At 38.6% G+C, this 20,512-nt stretch overlaps 1 protein-coding gene across 1 annotated transcript in view; it reads right to left on the bottom strand.

The window, feature by feature from the left end:
• The window catches only part of LOC129900001 (flowering time control protein FPA-like), a 29,383-nt gene extending 9,512 nt beyond the window's left edge, over positions 1–19,871 (bottom strand). The window contains exon 1 of the mRNA XM_055974989.1: positions 19,629–19,871. Within this exon, the coding sequence (XP_055830964.1) occupies positions 19,629–19,871 (243 nt within the window). The remainder of the gene's footprint in view (positions 1–19,628) is intronic.
• Positions 19,872–20,512: the final 641 nt, after the last annotated feature.

The following is a 20,512-nucleotide window of genomic DNA, read 5'->3' as shown; positions in this document are numbered from 1 at the left end:
CTTGTGAGGAGAGTTTTCAGAAATTGAAAACCAAGCTAACCACTGCTTCTGTCTTGACTCTGCCCGATGGGACAGAGGGCTTTGTGGTCTATTGTGATGCATCTAGAATTGGGTTGGGATGTGTACTGATGTAGAAGGGAAAGGTGATAGCCTATGCTTCGAGACAGCTTAAGGTTCATGAGAAGAATTACCCAACGCATGACCTTGAGCTGGCAGCTGTGGTACTTGCGCTTAAAATCTGGCACCACTACTTGTATAGAGTGCATGTCGATGTATTCACCGATCACAAGAGCTTGCAATATATTTTTATCCAGAGGGAACTCAACCTGAGGCAAAGGAGATGGCTTGAGCTACTCAAGGACTACGACATGAGCATCCTCTACCATCCAGGTAAAGCTAATGTTGTTGCGGATGCTCTTAGCAGATTGTCTATGGGTAGCACTGTCCATGTGGTAAAGGGAAAGAGGGAATTGGCGAAGGAGGTACATCGATTAACCCGATTGGGAGTTCAACTCAAAGAGAATAATGAAGGTGGAGTAAACATTCGAGATGGGGCTACGTCCTCACTTGTAGCAGAGGTAAAGGAGAAGCAAGACCAAGATCCCATCCTTCTCCAATTGAAGGTAGTTGTTCACAAACAAGAGGTAATGGTTTTCACCAAAGGGGGAGATGGTGTGTTGAGGTACCAAAATAGATTATGTGTGCCGGATGTCGATGATGTTCGAGAGAGGATTATGGCCAAAGCGCATAGTTCCAGGTACTACATTCATCTAGGCTCCACGAAAATGTATCATGACTTGAAGGGAATCGATTGGTGGAGTGGGATGAAGAAGGATATTGTGGAATTTGTTTCCAAGTGCCCGAATTGCCAACAGGTGAAGGTTGAGCATCAAAGGCCATGTGGTTTAGCCCAAAACATAGAAATTCCAGAATAGAAGTGGGAGATGATCAACATGGACTTTATTACAAGCTTGCCGAAGTCCCGAAAGCAACATGATTCCATTTGGGTGATTGTGGATAGAATGACGAAATCAGCTCACTTCTTGGCGGTTAAGACTACTGATACCGCAGAAGATTATGCAAAGTTGTATATGTAGGAGGTCATCAGATTGCATGGGGTCCCCTTGTATATCATCTCAGACAAAGGAGCTCAATTCACTTCCCAATTTTGGAAATCCTTTCAGAAGGGATTAGGTTCAAGGGTGAACTTGAGTACAGCCTTCCATCCCCAGACAGATGGCCAAGCAGAGCGCACCATCCAGACATTGGAAGATATGTTGAGGGCATGTGTGCTTGACTTCAAGGGAAATTTGGGATGATCACTTACCTCTCATAGAGTTTGCATACAACAATAGCTATCATGCAAGCATTCAAATGGCTCCTTATGAAGCTTTGTATGGGAGGAGATGTAGGTCTCCCATTGGGTGGTTTGAAGTTGGTGAAGCCGAGTTGATTGGGCTTGACCTTGTTTATCAAGCCATAGAGAAGGTGCGAGTTATTCGAGAGAGGCTAAAGACGGCCCAAAGCCGCTAAAAATCTTACAACGATGTGAGAAGGAGAGACTTAGAGTTTGAGGTGGGTGATTGGGTGTATTTGAAAGTGTCACCCATGAAGGGTGTCATGAGGTTTGGAAAGAAGGGGAAGCTTAGTCCTCGATATATTGGTCCTTACCAGATCTTGAGGCGGATTGGGAGTGTTGCTTATGAGTTGGAGTTGCCTTTGGAGCTAGCCCCTATTCATCCGGTATTCCACATTTTGATGTTGAAAAAGTGCTTGGGCGATCCCTCGTTGGTAGTCCCCATTGATAGCATTGGAATTAAGGATAGCTTATCCTATGAAGAGGTTCCGATCCAAATTCTTGATCGCCAAATTCGCAAACTAAAGAACAAAGAAGTCGCCTCAGTCAAAGTCCTGTGAAGGAACAAATTTGTTGAGGAAGCCACATGGGAAGCGGAGGAAGCCATGAAATCTAAATATCCCCATCTATTCGTGCCTACCGATGAGAATGTTGAAGGTAATGTTCATTTCCTTGATTTGAATTCATTTGTGCGTCTTGAGTCTTGATTGATAATTGATTGAGAATTTGACTAATTGAATGACTGAGTTTTGATTAAGATTTGCACCCCGAGTCTATTCTTGATTTCTTGTCATTCGAGGACGAATGATCCCAAGGGGGAGATAATGTAACACCCCTCAAATTTTTCCAAAGATTTAGACCCTTCTTGTGTTCGGGAGGGGTCGAACCCGAGTATCTTGAAGTATATTCGTGAGTTAAAGATGAGTCTCTGAGGGACTGAGCAGCGTTAGAGGTAATGTGGGGTCACCAAGGACCCCTAGGACCGAGCTAAGTCCAAAAGGTCCGTCGTAGCTAAGTTTAGGATGAGTTTATATAAGGGTCAATTTTTAACGACCCTATCTTTTGAAGGACGTCAATCTGGGTGGCCCACGACCTATCAAATTAAAGTTCATCGAGTCGTCTTTCCAACACCACTAAGAACGTAAATTTTGGAGTTTGGAGTCAAAAGATATGACAATCCTAAGATGAACTAGCACGGCAGGAATTTCATTTTGGCCTGGGTTGCAACTGCTGGGGAAATGGCCTTGGAGCTGTAAGAGCGCGACGCGCCACTATCGCGCCAGAAACATACCTCAGTAATTTGGTCCTTGGTGCGATGCGCCACTAAACGTTGTGCAGGGTTTTTCAGGCCAAATTTCCAGAACCCAGAAAATATGGCCTTGCCGCTTTAAGGGAAAGACGCGCCACTATCATGCTAGAAACATGCCTCAGTAGTTTGGCCTATGGCGCGACGCGCCACTACGAGGTATGCAGGTTTTAGGCGTATTCAGCCTGGCGCTATAATGGCGCGACGCGCCACTATCACGCCAGGTGTATTTTTAGCCTATTTTCAGAACTTTTGAGGAGGGGCAATTTGGGAACTTACTCAAATTATATATATGTTACCCTTGGTCTTTTGGGAACACATTTTGCAGCCTTACCCTCTCTCTAAAAATCCCTAGCTTCTCTCTCTTTTCTTCCTCTTCTCTATTTCCAACAAAAAGGAGTCCAAGAGCTTCAAGATTTGAGTCCTCCATTGAAGACCCAACCATAAAGTTTTCTTCAAGTCTTCACTAAGGTATGTAAGGCTATCTAAAACATGGGTTGAGTTCACCCATGTGCCCTACTCTTGCCTTGAGGTTAGATGTTCATGAAAATAGAGTTTCTTGGTATGGTTTATGCTTGTATGAACTTTGTCTCCTATTTATTTGATGATATATGTGTTGATGTTGTTGAGCTAAGAAGTCCCTAAAATCCTTCATGTTAGTATGAGTTGATGGATATGACTTGTTGTTATGCCTTGTTGATCTCTTTAGCCATGTGATTATGTTGCTTAAGTCAAATTTCTTAAATATGCTATTCTACTTAAATTGTTGAGCTAAAGTCATAGAGTTGTGCTAAATCTTGAGGAGATGTCATAAATGCTTATCTAAATGAGGCTTGATTGAATTGATTTGAGGATGGAATTGATGAGTGGACAAGGTCCTAAATGAGACTTGCCATTATGACTTAATTGAGTTGAAATGAGAACCAAGTTGATGAGGTGGCAATGTACCACATAAAACTAGCTGTGAGGGCTTGTTTGAGATGATTGGAGGAGTTTTATGAGCATGGAGTCATGGGAGGAGTATCGAGCACCGAGGCGGGTGGGAGTACAGTCCATACTCGAACCGCAGAAACTACGCTGCCAACGTAGGTAGGGATGGAACCATTAAAGTTGGATGCTTCCCTTGGGATTGAACCGTTAAAGTTGGATGTTTCCTATTTTTATTGTCCTGAATTGATAGGATTTGACTAATCGATGGTATCCATGATTAAAGAGGCATTCATGCCCTGGAAAGGTATGGATGGACGTGGCAATAACATCTGATTATTGTACTATCACCGGCTCATAGGTGATGGTTGTCGGTTAAGAGAAACTCCCATTTAAGTCTTGATGGTACTCCGAATTAGTGGTGTTGAGTGGCATGAGATTTTGTCTGGTCTAAACTATTCTTTTTAGACTTAGGGCACTGGAGTGAGTTGTTATATGTATATACATATGAGTTAAGATCTTGAGTTGATATTGATGCTTTCTTGATGTTGTTTTCCTCCGGCCATTTTACATACTCATACATTCCATGTACTGACGCCATTTGGCCTGCATCGTTTTATGATCCAGCGACAGGTACCAGAGATCATCAACCGGCGCCCCGTTGAAGATCCACTTACACTCCCAGCTAGTCGGTGAGCCCTCCTAGTCTCCGGAGGATGTGGAGTTCCTTATATAGTTTTGTTGTTGTTGTTTCTTTTATTTCGATTGTTGGTAGCCATGGACTTGTCATTGTCACCTTTTAGACTTGGATAGAGGCTTCATAGACTGGAGTGTGGGGAGGTTGAGCGGTTAATCCGAGGAGTCTTATTATTTTTGTTGTTGAGCTGATGAATGCTTGGACTTCGGCCCTCATATTGTGAATAGTATTTCATTAATTGAGTTTCCGCTAAGAAAATGTGATTGAATGAATGAGTGACTGGACCAGGTGGTTCGCTCGAAGGTCAGAAATGGCCTTCGAATGCCGGTTACGTCTAGGGTATCCTTCCGGGGTGTGACAACTAGGTTATTCATTTGGGATTTATGCTTGTTTCTGTATTATAGAGTTTTTGGACCTTGAATAGTTGACTTTGATCAAAATATCATGTAAATGGCCTCAAAATAAAATTCTGACGGTTTCATCAGCACCGAAGGGTCATTTTAAGCTAGTGGCATGGTCGGCTCGAGTCTCGAAGCTTTTGATGCAAGCTTGAACCTTTAGGTGCTTTACTTTGAAACCTTGGCCTAAGTTTGACCTCGGTCATACTTTTTGGAAAGCAAGTTCAAATGAGTATTTCATTGGCACAGTTAGCTCTGGAATATCGAGTTTGGTCTAGAACGATCCTTTATGTGCTTCCCAAGGCTTCTTGTCTAATCTCGAGGCCCTTGTTGACATTGACTAAAATGACACTTGGTTGTGGGACTCACTTTTTTTTAAAAAGATCCCAGTTGGGAATTTCAACTACGTCATTGAGTCCAGAATGTCGAATTTAGTAGGGTAGCATAATTTGTTTGCGCGCACAGGGTTCCAAATGAATCCCGAGCACTCCATCAGAGAATTTAGATTTGCCAAAAACTAGTTGATATGCATCAGTTGGTGCAACCATGATTTGGCCTTCGCATTTGCGAGCCACCTTGGCCGCATTTGCAAAGCCTGGTCTGCTATGCCTGCACATGGTGGCCTCCGCATTTGCGAGGGTCTTGCCAGCTGACCCTCCGCATTTACGAGGGTCTTGCCAGCTGACCCTCCGCAAATGCGGAGGGTCTCTCCACAATCATGAGGGTCATTTTTCCAGTGGTCCATGATCACGAGCGTAGGGATCTGCGATCATGGAGAGAAATTTGACTGGTCTTTTAAATTAATACCACCCGTATTTCAACCATTTCCAAAATATTCCAAAGGTGATTTATTTCTCGTATTTTTTCCATTTTAGGTGATTCAAAGGTTGGGTTGTTTGGAATTGGAGCGGATACGCATTAGAGTGTTTGGAGATTGAGAGGAGACCTTCGTTTAAGGTAAATTTGGGCTTAAAAAGGTTGCCAACCCTTTTTTCTTTGTTCTTTAATGGTGTTTTTATGCATGGTTCTTGTTTGGGTTATTTCGAGCCACAAATTGTGTTCCATTTTGGAACATATGTTCATAAGATAATTAGGACCTTTTTACGGAGTCAATCTTAGAATTTCTGGCGTGGATCCCACATTTCCATTTTAGACTCCAAAATTAGTTTGTCTCAATTTTAAGTGATTTTAATATCTAAACGATTGTATTATTGTGACTCTACTTTTGATAGCGTGGTAGAATTTTGTTGCAGTTTAGAAGGGAATAACTCCGGAGAATTGATTTGGAGTGCGCGATCCATCTAAATGTAGGCAATGGCTTCTAGACCTTTAGATTGAGCTTGAGCATGTAAATGTACATTAATTTGTGTGAATTTGGTGTGGGTATCTAGTTGATCATGTCTATCTACTTAGAATTCATGTTTTAGTCTTATTTCAGATATTTCGGGATTGTTGGCATGTTGTCTCCTTTATTGTTGATCATTCATACCTTGTGGTGTGGCTTGTTTAAAGTTTGTTGTTGATGTTGGAACATATTTGGCTTAGTCTAGGCTTAGTTTAGTGATTGTCATAGACTTACGAGACTTGGAGCCGTTAGGCTATAGAATCTCTCTGAAATCACTTCGAACAACTTGGCTCCCTATAGACTAATATATAACATACTTGTATTTAATAGTCTGAGACTTAACTAGGCAGTAACCCAGCATGTGAGAACTTATATCCATAATTCCCTCCTTTCATTGGATATTGTTGTATTTGGTTCTTATTCCCGAGGCCGCTCTCGATTTTGGTTGGATTCATTCGGATTTGAAGTAATTTATTGATGGCACTCAATTTAGGGATCTCCCCTTGATTCTCATCTGGCGGCTGATCCTAAACCTAGTTGACTCATCTCTATTCTTGGTTAAAATCCCTTATTCACTCTACCGAATTACAATTAAAGTCCTAGGTGGTTCGCTCGAAGGTCACAAATGGCCTTCGAGTTCCGGTTACGTCTAGGGTATCCTTCCGGGGCGTGACAACTAGGTTATTCATTTGGGATTTATGCTTGTTTCTGTATTATAGAGTTTTTGTACCTTGAATAGTTGACTTCGATCAAAATATCATGTAAATGGCCTTAGAATAAAATTCTGACGGTTTCATCAGCACCGAAGGGTCATTTTAAGCTAGTGGCATGGTCGGCTCGAGTCTCGAAGCTTTTGATGCAAGCTTGAACCTTTAGGTGCTTTACTTTGAAACCTTGGCCTAAGTTTGACCTCGGTCATACTTTTTGGAAAGCAAGTTCAAATGAGAATTTCATTGGCACAGTTAGCTCTGGAATATCGAGTTTGGTCTAGAACGATCCTTTATGTACTTCCCAAGGCTTCTTGTCTAATCTCGAGGCCCTTGTTGAAATTGACTAAAATTACACTTAGTTGTGGGACTCACTTTTTTTTAAAATGATCCCAGTTGGGAATTTCAACTATGTCATTGAGTCCAGAATGTCGAATTTAGTAGGGTAGCATAATTTGTTTGCCCGCACAGGGTTCCAAATGAATCCCGAGCACTCCATCAGAGAATTTGGATTTGCCAAAAACTAGTTGATATGCATCAGTTGGTGCAACCATGATTTGGCCTTCGCATTTGCGAGCCACCTTGGCCGCATTTGCAAAGCCTGGTCTGCTAAGCCTGCACATGGTGGCCTCCGCATTTGCGAGGGTCTTGCCAGCTGACCCTCCGCATTTACGAGGGTCTTGCCAGCTGACCCTCCGCAAATGCGGAGGGTCTCTCCACAATCATGAGGGTCATTTTTCCAGTGGTCCATGATCACGAGCGTAGGGATCTGCGATCATGGAGAGAAATTTGACTGGTCTTTTAAATTAAGACCACCCGTATTTCAACCATTTCCAAAATATTCCAAAGGTGATTTATTTCTCGTATTTTTTCCATTTTAGGTGATTCAAAGGTTGGGTTGTTTGGAATTGGAGCGGATACGCATTAGAGTGTTTGGAGATTGAGAGGAGACCTTCGTTTGAGGTAAATTTGGGCTTAAAAAGGTTGCCAACCCTTTTTTCTTTGTTCTTTAATGGTGTTTTTATGCATGGTTCTTGTTTGGGTTATTTCGAGCCACAAATTGTGTTCCATTTTGGAACATATGTTCATAAGATAATTAGGACCTTTTTACGGAGTCAATTTTAGAATTTCTGGCGTGGATCCCACATTTCCATTTTAGACTCCAAAATTGGTTTGTCTCAATTTTAAGTGATTTTAATATCTAAACGACTGTATTATTGTGACTCTACTTTTGATAGCGTGGTAGAATTTTGTTGCAGTTTAGAAGGGAATAACTCCGGAGAATTGATTTGGAGTGCGCGATCCACCTAAATGTAGGCTATGGCTTCTAGACCTTTAGATTGAGCTTGAGCATGTAAATGTACATTGATTTGTGTGAATTTGGTGTGGGTGTCTAGTTGATCATGTCTATCTACATAGAATTCATGTTTTAGTCTTATTTCAGATATTTCGGGATTGTTGGCATGTTGTCTCCTTTATTGTTGATCATTCATACCTTGTGGTGTGGCTTGTTTAAAGTTTGTTGTTGATGTTGGAACATATTTGGCTTAGTCTAGGCTTAGTTTAGTGATTGTCATAGACTTACGAGACTTGGAGCCGTTAGGCTATAGAATCTCTCTGAAATCACTTCGAACAACTTGGCTCCCTATAGACTAATATATAACATACTTGTATTTAATAGTCTGAGCCTTAGCTAGGCAGTAACCCAGCATGTGAGAACTTATATCCATAATTCCCTCCTTTCATTGGATATTGTTGTATTTGGTTCTTATTCCCGAGGCCGCTCTCGATTTTGGTTGGATTCATTCGGATTTGAAGTAATTTATTGATGGCACTCAATTTAGGGATCTCCCCTTGATTCTCATCTGGCGGCTGATCCTAAACCTAGTTGACTCATCTCTATTCTTGGTTAAAATCCCTTATTCACTCTACCGAATTACAATTAAAGTCCTAGGTGGTTCGCTCGAAGGTCACAAATGGCCTTCGAGTGCCGGTTATGTCTAGGGTATCCTTCCGGGGCGTGACAACTAGGTTATTCATTTGGGATTTATGCTTGTTTCTGTATTATAGAGTTTTTGTACCTTGAATAGTTGACTTCGATCAAAATATCATGTAAATGGCCTCAGAATAAAATTCTGACGGTTTCATCAGCACCGAAGGGTCATTTTAAGCTAGTGGCATGGTCGGCTCGAGTCTCGAAGCTTTTGATGCAAGCTTGAACCTTTAGGTGCTTTACTTTGAAACCTTGGCCTAAGTTTGACCTCGGTCATACTCTTTGGAAAGCAAGTTCAAATGAGAATTTCATTGGCACAGTTAGCTCTGGAATATCGAGTTTGGTCTAGAACGATCCTTTATGTACTTCCCAAGGCTTCTTGTCTAATCTCGAGGCCCTTGTTGAAATTGACTAAAATTACACTTGGTTGTGGGACTCACTTTTTTTTTAAATGATCCCAGTTGGGAATTTCAACTACGTCATTGAGTCCAGAATGTCGAATTTAGTAGGGTAGCATAATTTGTTTGCCCGCACAGGGTTCCAAATGAATCCCGAGCACTCCCTCAGAGAATTTGGATTTGCCAAAAACTAGTTGATATGCATCAGTTGGTGCAACCATGATTTGGCCTTCGCATTTGCGAGCCACCTTGGCCGCATTGGCAAAGCCTGGTCTGCTAAGCCTGCACATGGTGGCCTTCGCATTTGCGAGGGTCTTGCCAGCTGACCCTCCGCATTTACGAGGGTCTTGCCAGCTGACCCTCCGCAAATGCGGAGGGTCTCTCCACAATCATGAGGGTCATTTTTCCAGTGGTCCATGATCACGAGCGTAGGGATCTGCGATCATGAAGAGAAATTTGACTGGTCTTTTAAATTAAGACCACCCGTATTTCAACCATTTCCAAAATATTCCAAAGGTGATTTATTTCTCGTATTTTTTCCATTTTAGGTGATTCAAAGGTTGGGTTGTTTGGAATTGGAGCGGATACGCATTAGAGTGTTTGGAGATTGAGAGGAGACCTTCGTTTGAGGTAAATTTGGGCTTAAAAAGGTTGCCAACCCTTTTTTCTTTGTTCTTTAATGGTGTTTTTATGCATGGTTCTTGTTTGGGTTATTTCGAGCCACAAATTGTGTTCCATTTTGGAACATATGTTCATAAGATAATTAGGACCTTTTTACGGAGTCAATTCTATAATTTCTGGCGTGGATCCCACATTTCCATTTTAGACTCCAAAATTGGTTTGTCTCAATTTTAAGTGATTTTAATATCTAAACGACTGTATTATTGTGACTCTACTTTTGATAGCGTGGTAGAATTTTGTTGCAGTTTAGAAGGGAATAACTCCGGAGAATTGATTTGGAGTGCGCGATCCACCTAAATGTAGGCTATGGCTTCTAGACCTTTAGATTGAGCTTGAGCATGTAAATGTACATTGATTTGTGTGAATTTGGTGTGGGTATCTAGTTGATCATGTCTATCTACTTAGAATTCATGTTTTAGTCTTATTTCAGATATTTCGGGATTGTTGGCATGTTGTCTCCTTTATTGTTGATCATTCATACCTTGTGGTGTGGCTTATTTAAAGTTTGTTGTTGATGTTGGAACATATTTGGCTTAGTCTAGGCTTAGTTTAGTGATTGTCATAGACTTACGAGACTTGGAGCCGTTAGGCTATAGAATCTCTCTGAAATCACTTCGAACAACTTGGCTCCCTATAGACTAATATATAACATACTTGTATTTAATAGTCTGAGCCATAGCTAGGCAGTAACCCAGCATGTGAGAACTTATATCCATAATTCCCTCCTTTCATTGGATCTTGTTGTATTTGGTTCTTATTCCCGAGGCCGCTCTCGATTTTGGTTGGATTCATTCGGATTTGAAGTAATTTATTGATGGCACTCAATTTAGGGATCTCCCCTTGATTCTCATCTGGCGGCTGATCCTAAACCTAGTTGACTCATCTCTATTCCTGGTTAAAATCCCTTATTCACTCTACCGAATTACAATTAAAGTCCTAGGTGGTTCGCTCGAAGGTCACAAATGGCCTTCGAGTGCCGGTTACGTCTAGGGTATCCTTCCGGGGCGTGACAACTAGGTTATTCATTTAGGATTTATGCTTGTTTCTGTATTATAGAGTTTTTGTACCTTGAATAGTTGACTTCGATCAAAATATCATGTAAATGGCCTCAGAATAAAATTCTGACGGTTTCATCAGCACCGAAGGGTCATTTTAAGCTAGTGGCATGGTCGGCTCGAGTCTCGAAGCTTTTGATGCAAGCTTGAACCTTTAGGTGCTTTACTTTGAAACCTTGGCCTAAGTTTGACCTCGGTCATACTCTTTGGAAAGCAAGTTCAAATGAGAATTTCATTGGCACAGTTAGCTCTGGAATATCGAGTTTGGTCTAGAACGATCCTTTATGTACTTCCCAAGGCTTCTTGTCTAATCTCGAGGCCCTTGTTGAAATTGACTAAAATTACACTTGGTTGTGGGACTCACTTTTTTTTAAAATGATCCCAGTTGGGAATTTCAACTATGTCATTGAGTCCAGAATGTCGAATTTAGTAGGGTAGCATAATTTGTTTGCCCGCACAGGGTTCCAAATGAATCCCGAGCACTCCATCAGAGAATTTGGATTTGCCAAAAACTAGTTGATATGCATCAGTTGGTGCAACCATGATTTGGCCTTCGCATTTGCGAGCCACCTTGGCCGCATTGGCAAAGCCTGGTCTGCTAAGCCTGCACATGGTGGCCTCCGCATTTGCGAGGGTCTTGCCAGCTGACCCTCCGCATTTACGAGGGTCTTGCCAGCTGACCCTCCGCAAATGCGGAGGGTCTCTCCACAATCATGAGGGTCATTTTTCTAGTAGTCCATGATCACGAGCGTAGGGATCTGCGATCATGGAGAGAAATTTGACTGGTCTTTTAAATTAAGACCACCCGTATTTCAACCATTTCCAAAATATTCCAAAGGTGATTTATTTCTCGTATTTTTTCCATTTTAGGTGATTCAAAGGTTGGGTTGTTTGGAATTGGAGCGGATACGCATTAGAGTGTTTGGAGATTGAGAGGAGACCTTCGTTTGAGGTAAATTTGGGCTTAAAAAGGTTGCCAACCCTTTTTTCTTTATTCTTTAATGGTGTTTTTATGCATGGTTCTTGTTTGGGTTATTTCGAGCCACAAATTGTGTTCCATTTTGGAACATATGTTCGTAAGATAATTAGGACCTTTTTACGGAGTCAATTCTAGAATTTCTGGCGTGGATCCCACATTTCCATTTTAGACTCCAAAATTGGTTTGTCTCAATTTTAAGTGATTTTAATATCTAAACGACTGTATTATTGTGACTCTACTTTTGATAGCGTGGTAGAATTTTGTTGCAGTTTAGAAGGGAATAACTCCGGAGAATTGATTTGGAGTGCGCGATCCACCTAAATGTAGGCTATGGCTTCTAGACCTTAAGATTGAGCTTGAGCATGTAAATGTACATTGATTTGTGTGAATTTGGTGTGGGTATCTAGTTGATCATGTCTATCTACTTAGAATTCATGTTTTAGTCTTATTTCAGATATTTCGGGATTGTTGGCATGTTGTCTCCTTTATTGTTGATCATTCATACCTTGTGGTGTGGCTTGTTTAAAGTTTGTTGTTGATGTTGGAACATATTTGGCTTAGTCTAGGCTTAGTTTAGTGATTGTCATAGACTTACGAGACTTGGAGCCGTTAGGCTATAGAATCTCTCCGAAATCACTTCGAACAACTTGGCTCCCTATAGACTAATATATAACATACTTGTATTTAATAGTCTGAGCCTTAGCTAGGCAGTAACCCAGCATGTGAGAACTTATATCCATAATTCCCTCCTTTCATTGGATCTTGTTGTATTTGGTTCTTATTCCCGAGGCCGCTCTCGATTTTGGTTGGATTCATTCGGATTTGAAGTAATTTATTGATGGCACTCAATTTAGGGATCTCCCCTTGATTCTCATCTGACGGCTGATCCTAAACCTAGTTGACTCATCTCTATTCTTGGTTAAAATCCCTTATTCACTCTACCGAATTACAATTAAAGTCCTAGGTGGTTCGCTCGAAGGTCACAAATGGCCTTCGAGTGCCGGTTACGTCTAGGGTATCCTTCCGGGGCGTGACAACTAGGTTATTCATTTGGGATTTATGCTTGTTTCTGTATTATAGAGTTTTTGTACCTTGAATAGTTGACTTCGATCAAAATATCATGTAAATGGCCTCAGAATAAAATTCTGACGGTTTCATCAGCACCGAAGGGTCATTTTAAGCTAGTGGCATGGTCGGCTCGAGTCTCGAAGCTTTTGATGCAAGCTTGAACCTTTAGGTGCTTTACTTTGAAACCTTGGCCTAAGTTTGACCTCGGTCATACTTTTTGGAAAGCAAGTTCAAATGAGAATTTCATTGGCACAGTTAGCTCTGGAATATCGAGTTTGGTCTAGAACGATCCTTTATGTACTTCCCAAGGCTTCTTGTCTAATCTCGAGGCCCTTGTTGAAATTGACTAAAATTACACTTGGTTGTGGGACTCACTTTTTTTTAAAATGATCCCAGTAGGGAATTTCAACTACGTCATTGAGTCCAGAATGTCGAATTTAGTAGGGTAGCATAATTTGTTTGCCCGCACAGGGTTCCAAATGAATCCCGAGCACTCCATCAGAGAATTTGGATTTGCCAAAAACTAGTTGATATGCATCAGTTGGTGCAACCATGATTTGGCCTTCGCATTTGCAAGCCACCTTGGCCGCATTTGCAAAGCCTGGTCTGCTAGGCCTGCACATGGTGGCCTCCGCATTTGTGAGGGTCTTGCCAGCTGACCCTCCGCATTTACGAGGGTCTTGCCAGCTGACCCTCCGCAAATGCGGAGGGTCTCTCCACAATCATGAGGGTTATTTTTCCAGTGGTCCATGATCACGAGCGTAGGGATCTGCGATCATGGAGAGAAATTTGACTGGTCTTTTAAATTAAGACCACCCGTATTTCAACCATTTCCAAAATATTCCAAAGGTGATTTATTTCTCGTATTTTTTCCATTTTAGGTGATTCAAAGGTTGGGTTGTTTGGAATTGGAGCGGATACGCATTAGAGTGTTTGGAGATTGAGAGGAGACCTTCGTTTGAGGTAAATTTGGGCTTAAAAAGGTTGCCAACCCTTTTTTCTTTGTTGTTTAATGGTGTTTTTATGCATGGTTCTTGTTTGGGTTATTTCGAGCCACAAATTGTGTTCCATTTTGGAACATATGTTCGTAAGATAATTAGGACCTTTTTACGGAGTCAATTCTAGAATTTCTGGCGTGGATCCCACATTTCCATTTTAGACTCCAAAATTGGTTTGTCTCAATTTTAAGTGATTTTAATATCTAAACGACTGTATTATTGTGACTCTACTTTTGATAGCGTGGTAGAATTTTGTTACAGTTTAGAAGGGAATAACTCCGGAGAATTGATTTGGAGTGCGCGATCCACCTAAATGTAGGCTATGGCTTCTAGACCTTTAGATTGAGCTTGAGCATGTAAATGTACATTGATTTGTGTGAATTTGGTGTGGGTATCTAGTTGATCATGTCTATCTACTTAGAATTCATGTTTTAGTCTTATTTTCAGATATTTCGGGATTGTTGGCATGTTGTCTCCTTTATTGTTGATCATTCATACCTTGTGGTGTGGCTTGTTTAAAGTTTGTTGTTGATGTTGGAACATATTTGGCTTAGTCTAGGCTTAGTTTAGTGATTGTCATAGACTTACGATACTTGGAGCCGTTAGGCTATAGAATCTCTCCGAAATCACTTCGAACAACTTGGCTCCCTATAGACTAATATATAACATACTTGTATTTAATAGTCTGAGCCTTAGCTAGGCAGTAACCCAGCATGTGAGAACTTATATCCATAATTCCCTCCTTTCATTGGATCTTGTTGTATTTGGTTCTTATTCCCGAGGCCGCTCTCGATTTTGGTTGGATTCGTTCGGATTTGAAGTAATTTATTGATGGCACTCAATTTAGGGATCTCCCCTTGATTCTCATCTGGCGGCTGATCCTAAACCTAGTTGAATCATCTCTATTCTTGGTTAAAATCCCTTATTCACTCTACCGAATTACAATTAAAGTCCTAGCCTCGGCTCTCAGCCCTGGTTAGAGTCCTCGGTTTATCTTTGACCTTGGTTAGAGTCCTTGGCATATATTTCTCCTTGGTTAGACTCCCTAGCGTATCTTTAGGCTTGGTTAGAGTCCTTGGCATATGTTTTACCTTGATTAGAGTCTTTGGCATATCTTTTGCCTCGATTAGAGTCCCTAGCGTATCTTTTGCCTTGGTTAGAGTCCTCGCTCATTCTTCGCTTTGGTTCAAGTCCTTAACTCCAATTCTGTCATGGTTGAAGTTCCTAGCACTCAGTTGACTCAGTTCAAGTTTGTGGAAGATTATGTTAATATTGGAAGTACCATCAGATTCTCTTTATGGTTCCTAACTCTTCTGTGCACCTATCAGTCTTATAAAGGTTTGTTCGTATTTTACTTAAACTTGCATACGAGTGTAACCTCTGGACTTATGGGGCCCAATTGGGTTTAGTTAGTTCTACCTTCTCTCTTGTTGTTCTTAGTACACTTGTGTGCATTCCTGTTAGTTTCTTGCCCCTTTGATTTTTGTTATGTTTAAATTCTATCATTTCATATTGCTTTTACTTTTTTTGCTCAGTAGGCGTATGATGCCTATTGAGTACCGGTTGTTTTGGTACTCATAATACACTCTACATCTATTTTCATAATGTAGGTACGAGTACCAACTATCAACGTGAGATCGAGCTTGCAGCAGTCTGATTTTGAGACCAGGGTGAGCACATGTCGCCTTCTGTATATAGTGACTAGTCTTTTGCTTTTTGTGAAAGTCTTGGTTCTGTAATTTACTTTTGGTACTTGTATTAGTTTTGTAATAGCTCTGTACATGTGACTTCCAGGAACTAGGAGGGATCTTTTCTTTGATTATATTTTAGCTTGTTTCCACTTATTCTCATGTAACTTCTTAAAGTTGTTTCTTTTGGTTTAATTTTTACCCTTAGTCCCATTACTTTGGAGTTTCGCTTACCTACTGCTGGATTATAGAAGGTGTCATCATGACTCGAGGAATCGAGTCGTGACAACACCATTTTACAAAGATACATTGGTTTACTAAATCAACAATAATAGTAACTAGCTATTGTTCTGTTTTTCGGTACAATCTCTGACATGGGATGATCAATCTCGTCACGTCGAACTTTTTTTTTTCTTTCACAAAATTTAAAATTATTGATTTTTTTTTGTAAAATATAGACTTATGAGTCAAGTTTTATATTTAAAAAAATTAAAATCACAACTTGCAATTTGAAGTCGTGCTTTTTAAAGAATATGAAATCATGATTTGTATGTAAGTTAAAATTTTGTGCATATTTCATAAACAAACGTTGATTTCAATTCAAAATTTACATTGGCATCCCAAATCAGGTGGATAAAGGCCTACTAAAAATCCATTTAAAATCATTGATTTGAATCATGTTAATTTAAAATACAATTTGGAATTTGAAAATACTACCTTTCGGAGAGTTTGAGATGTGAAATCATAATTTAAAATTGAAGTTTTGTGCAGATTTTATAAGCAAACATTGATTTCAAATTAAACTTGAAATTTGGGTTCCAAATCCTATGGTCAGAAGCCTACTAAGAATCTATATAATGTAGTGAAAATAGGGTCTAAAGAGGGTGTGGTATATGCAGACCTTAACCCAACCTTCGTGGGATAAAGAGGTCATTTCTGATAAACCCTCAGCTCAAGAAAATTATTTTTCAACATACGAGAGAAGCAAAGAAAGGCATTTTTGCTTTATACCATTCGAGTTTCTTTCTGCGAAAATTTGTATTAAGTCATACAACCATGACTATATTTGCGTATGATGCTCGTGGTGGTCTTGCATGTTTGAAGCTCATACAATATTTTAAGAAAATAAACTTTTTGAAATATCTCTCATGTGTTATATTTTTCATATTGTAAATATCTTTGATGTAAATGAATATCGCCCGTAAAAACTAACTACAGAATCAATTAATACTTTAATTTGTGTGATCACTTATCTGCAATTTCGAGAAAAGCTAATCACTATAATACACACATGATTTATATCATATACTTATAAGGTATTATGGAGTATTGGTCGTTCATTCCTACAAAAATAATTGTCCTCAATGATACCAACTGATAATATCACTTGACAAGTGAGGCTTGCTCAGTTGGTTAAGCACCTCCACCCACGACCGGTAGGTCCTGGGTTCGAGTCACATTGGAGGGGAAGTGTGGAAACACTATAAATCCTCCAAAATGGGGGGTAAAAAAAAAAAACAAAAAAAAAACTGATAATATCACTTACTGACAACGTTTCATAAAAGACATGTTCATTTCAATAGTTAATTTTATATTTTTTAGCAAGTTTTACATGAAAATAAAATATAAAAAATGAGCCATATTTTAGGAGTAAAATTTTTCCATTTGGGATATAAATTTTTTTAATAAAAAATATGTTTTCATTAACTTAGATTTTATTATAAGGTAGTAAATTTAGTTATGATAAATTTAGTTATGTATGATACGCACATGGTATATCATATATTGATATGGGATCATAAAAATGGATCTTTTTTTTAAAAAAGAGTACTTTATAATCCTCTATGAAACCCACATGATTTATATTTTATATTGATAGAGTATCACGGAAACTGTCTATTCTTTCAAAAGAAAATATTATAAAAAATACACAACAAAGAGAGTTCAAGCTTAAATTTGATATTTTAGTTTTTATATCATTTTAGTAAGTTAATTTTAGTAAAACAAAACAACAAAAATAAAGTCATAGTTTAGATATATGTTTTGTTTTCATTTGCAAAAGAGAATTAAAACAATTATAAAATATATTTTCTATTAAGTTATATTATAAAACTAAACGAGAGACTAGTATTTTCTCTTAATTATTTCTTATTAATTCTTAAAAAGGAGCTTAATCCTATGTGATATGGACGTGGTATACTAACAGAGTATCATCATATACGCACAAAATATCATAGAAGACTATATCGTAATTGTGGTCATGACGATGTCATGCTTAGAAGGCATGAGCAATTTTGATAATTACTTTGAACCGAACTGGTGCTTGCGAAATAAGTCAATGAGTGGATCAATCAGCGCAAATAGTTTGCTTATACGTGACATTTTATGTACTTTTCCCTAGAATTTTGAACACTTAGGAAGGATTTGGACTCAAAGAAGTCCAAAAGACTCCATCAGTGCAAAAGAGTCAAACAACTTGTAAGAAAAAAATTAGAAATGTTTGGAAGATAAAGGAGCATTACATTTTGTCTTGTGAAAAAATCTTGAGGCATAAGGCGAGGGTCTGGACGGTCAATGCTCCTATTGGGATATTGCCCATCCCTCTTTTCCCCAAACTTTGCTCCTTGCTCCTGAAATATTATAAGAAAATAATGCCTAAATATTCACTTCAATTTGTAAAAACTATCAAAAAAAATTATTCAATTTTACCTAATGAACAAATATAATTCATAATAAAGTATCAGAATATCCTAAGGCTATATCTATATGTTTCTTTATAAATAAATAGTTTTATTACATATTATTATAAACTTTTAAATACACATAATTTTACAAAGATCGATTGGTCCACTAAATTAATAATAGTAGTAACTAGTTATTCTTGATATAATCGTCACAGATGCTATGGGCAATTTTCTCACGTCGAGCATTTGTTTGTTTTACATAATTTCACATTATGAATCCTTATTGTAAAATATAAAATTATGGGTCAAGTTTTATATATAAAAAGATTTGAAATCACAATTCGAATTTTAAAATACTACTTTTTTTTGGAGAATTTGAGATTTGAAATCATGATTTGAAATTGAAGTTTTGTGCAGATTTCATAAGCAAGCGTTCATTTCATATCAAAACTTGAAATTAGGGTTCCAAATCCTATGGTCAAACGCCTGCTAAGAATCAATATAATGCAGTGGCAAAATGGTGGTCTAGGAAAGCTGAGATATACGCATACATTATCCTTATCTTCGTGAAATAAAGAAACTATATTTTCGATAAATCCTCAGCGCAAGAAAATTATTTTTGAGCATATGAGGGAAGAAAAGAAAGGCATTTGCTTAATAGCAGTCGAGTTTCTTTCTCCAAAAATTTGTATCAAGGCATACAACCGTGGTGGTTTTGCAGGTTTGAAGCGGTCCCAAATGGCCATTTAATCTTTTAAGAAAATGACATTTTTCAAATATCTCTCATGTGTTACTTTCAGATCGCAAATATCATAGATGCAAATGGATCTCTTGTAAAAACTAATTACAAAATAAAGTAACCCTTTAATTTGTGTCATCACTTATCTGCAATCTCGAAAAAAACTAATTTGTATTGTAGAGTTGATTATGTTCAATTAACAAGTTTAAGATTTGCTAATGGTTGCAAAGGAATTCATTTTAAGATTTATAAAAATAATAATAAATATTGCTTTTCTCTTTATACATCACATTTGATCCAAATTGGCACATTTCTCTATATGTTATTCATTCATTTATTCATTACAAGTAAAAGGAAAAAAATGTCATTCTTTTTTTTCTAATTTATTTCATCTAATTCTTTTTTTATTTTCTACGCATCTACTTATTTTATCGCATATCTCATTTGGACGGTTTTGTTATATTTTTTATATTGAGTGTGCGGAGAAGGGCAAGGACTGACTGGGCAGCACAATGATGATACTAACAAACCTCAACAAATAATTATGAAGAAACAATAAAAATCCATTGAATCAAACAACATTAACAAAGATAAACAAAAACACAAACCAGTTTAGCGAATCCGATCCTAAGAGGATTTGCATGAAAGAAGTATCCTTGGAGTGCGTCTTTAGCCTCCTTGGAGTCGTTGGTGTTTCTAAAATTGACAAATCCGAACCCACGAGAGAGATATGTGGTTACACTCTCAAGTGGGCCAAAAATCTGGAACAAAGATGTTATATCATCATCCCTAATGTCAGGGGAAAGATTACCCACCAATAAATTGTTTGATGGTGTTTCTTTCGGCGCCATTAATAAAACCCTAGAAAAATACTCTCAAGACAAACAAAACTCTCAAACTGAGATTTGGGAAAATGTGAAAAAAGAGAATAAATTGTTGATAGCGGCGGAGGAAAAAAAGCAATTAAGTGAAGCTTTGTAAATGATATTTTCTTCTTTAGGTTGCCATATCTTAAAGGAGTAAACAATAAGCGTCGATTATAAAGATAGGATAATGCTAATCCAAATTTATAACTGGTCACATCTGCTTGAGTTATATCAATAAATGGACAAATTTAACCCTCTAGTTTATGTTTGTTTTCTTTTCTATTCAAGACATTAGTTTTTGGGTAAGTTGTTCTCTTTCTTTATAACAAGAGATGTTCTCTTACTTTTGTTTGTTTTTTCCCTTTTGTTTTAACAAGCATTGGATGACCATTTTGGCAATTTAACTGTTGGGCAATGGTTAGAAGAGGCAAAAATGGCCTACCACTATCACGACTCAAATTCAAGGATCGTAATTGACCTTTAGTGAGCAACTACTCATGTCAAGTGAACCAATATTCATCTTAGTCAAGTATAAAATATTAATAAAAAATTCCTATAACAAGATCATCCCAATAATCCTTATAACCAACCAAGAAACAATTCAACCAACAGAAATGTCCACAACC

The sequence above is a fragment of the Solanum dulcamara genome, chromosome 8 (genome assembly GCF_947179165.1).
Source record: "Solanum dulcamara chromosome 8, daSolDulc1.2, whole genome shotgun sequence".
Lineage (NCBI taxonomy): Eukaryota > Viridiplantae > Streptophyta > Magnoliopsida > Solanales > Solanaceae > Solanum > Solanum dulcamara.
The sequence above is the reverse complement of the archived record's forward strand: the minus strand, read 5'-3'. Positions and strand labels throughout refer to the sequence as shown.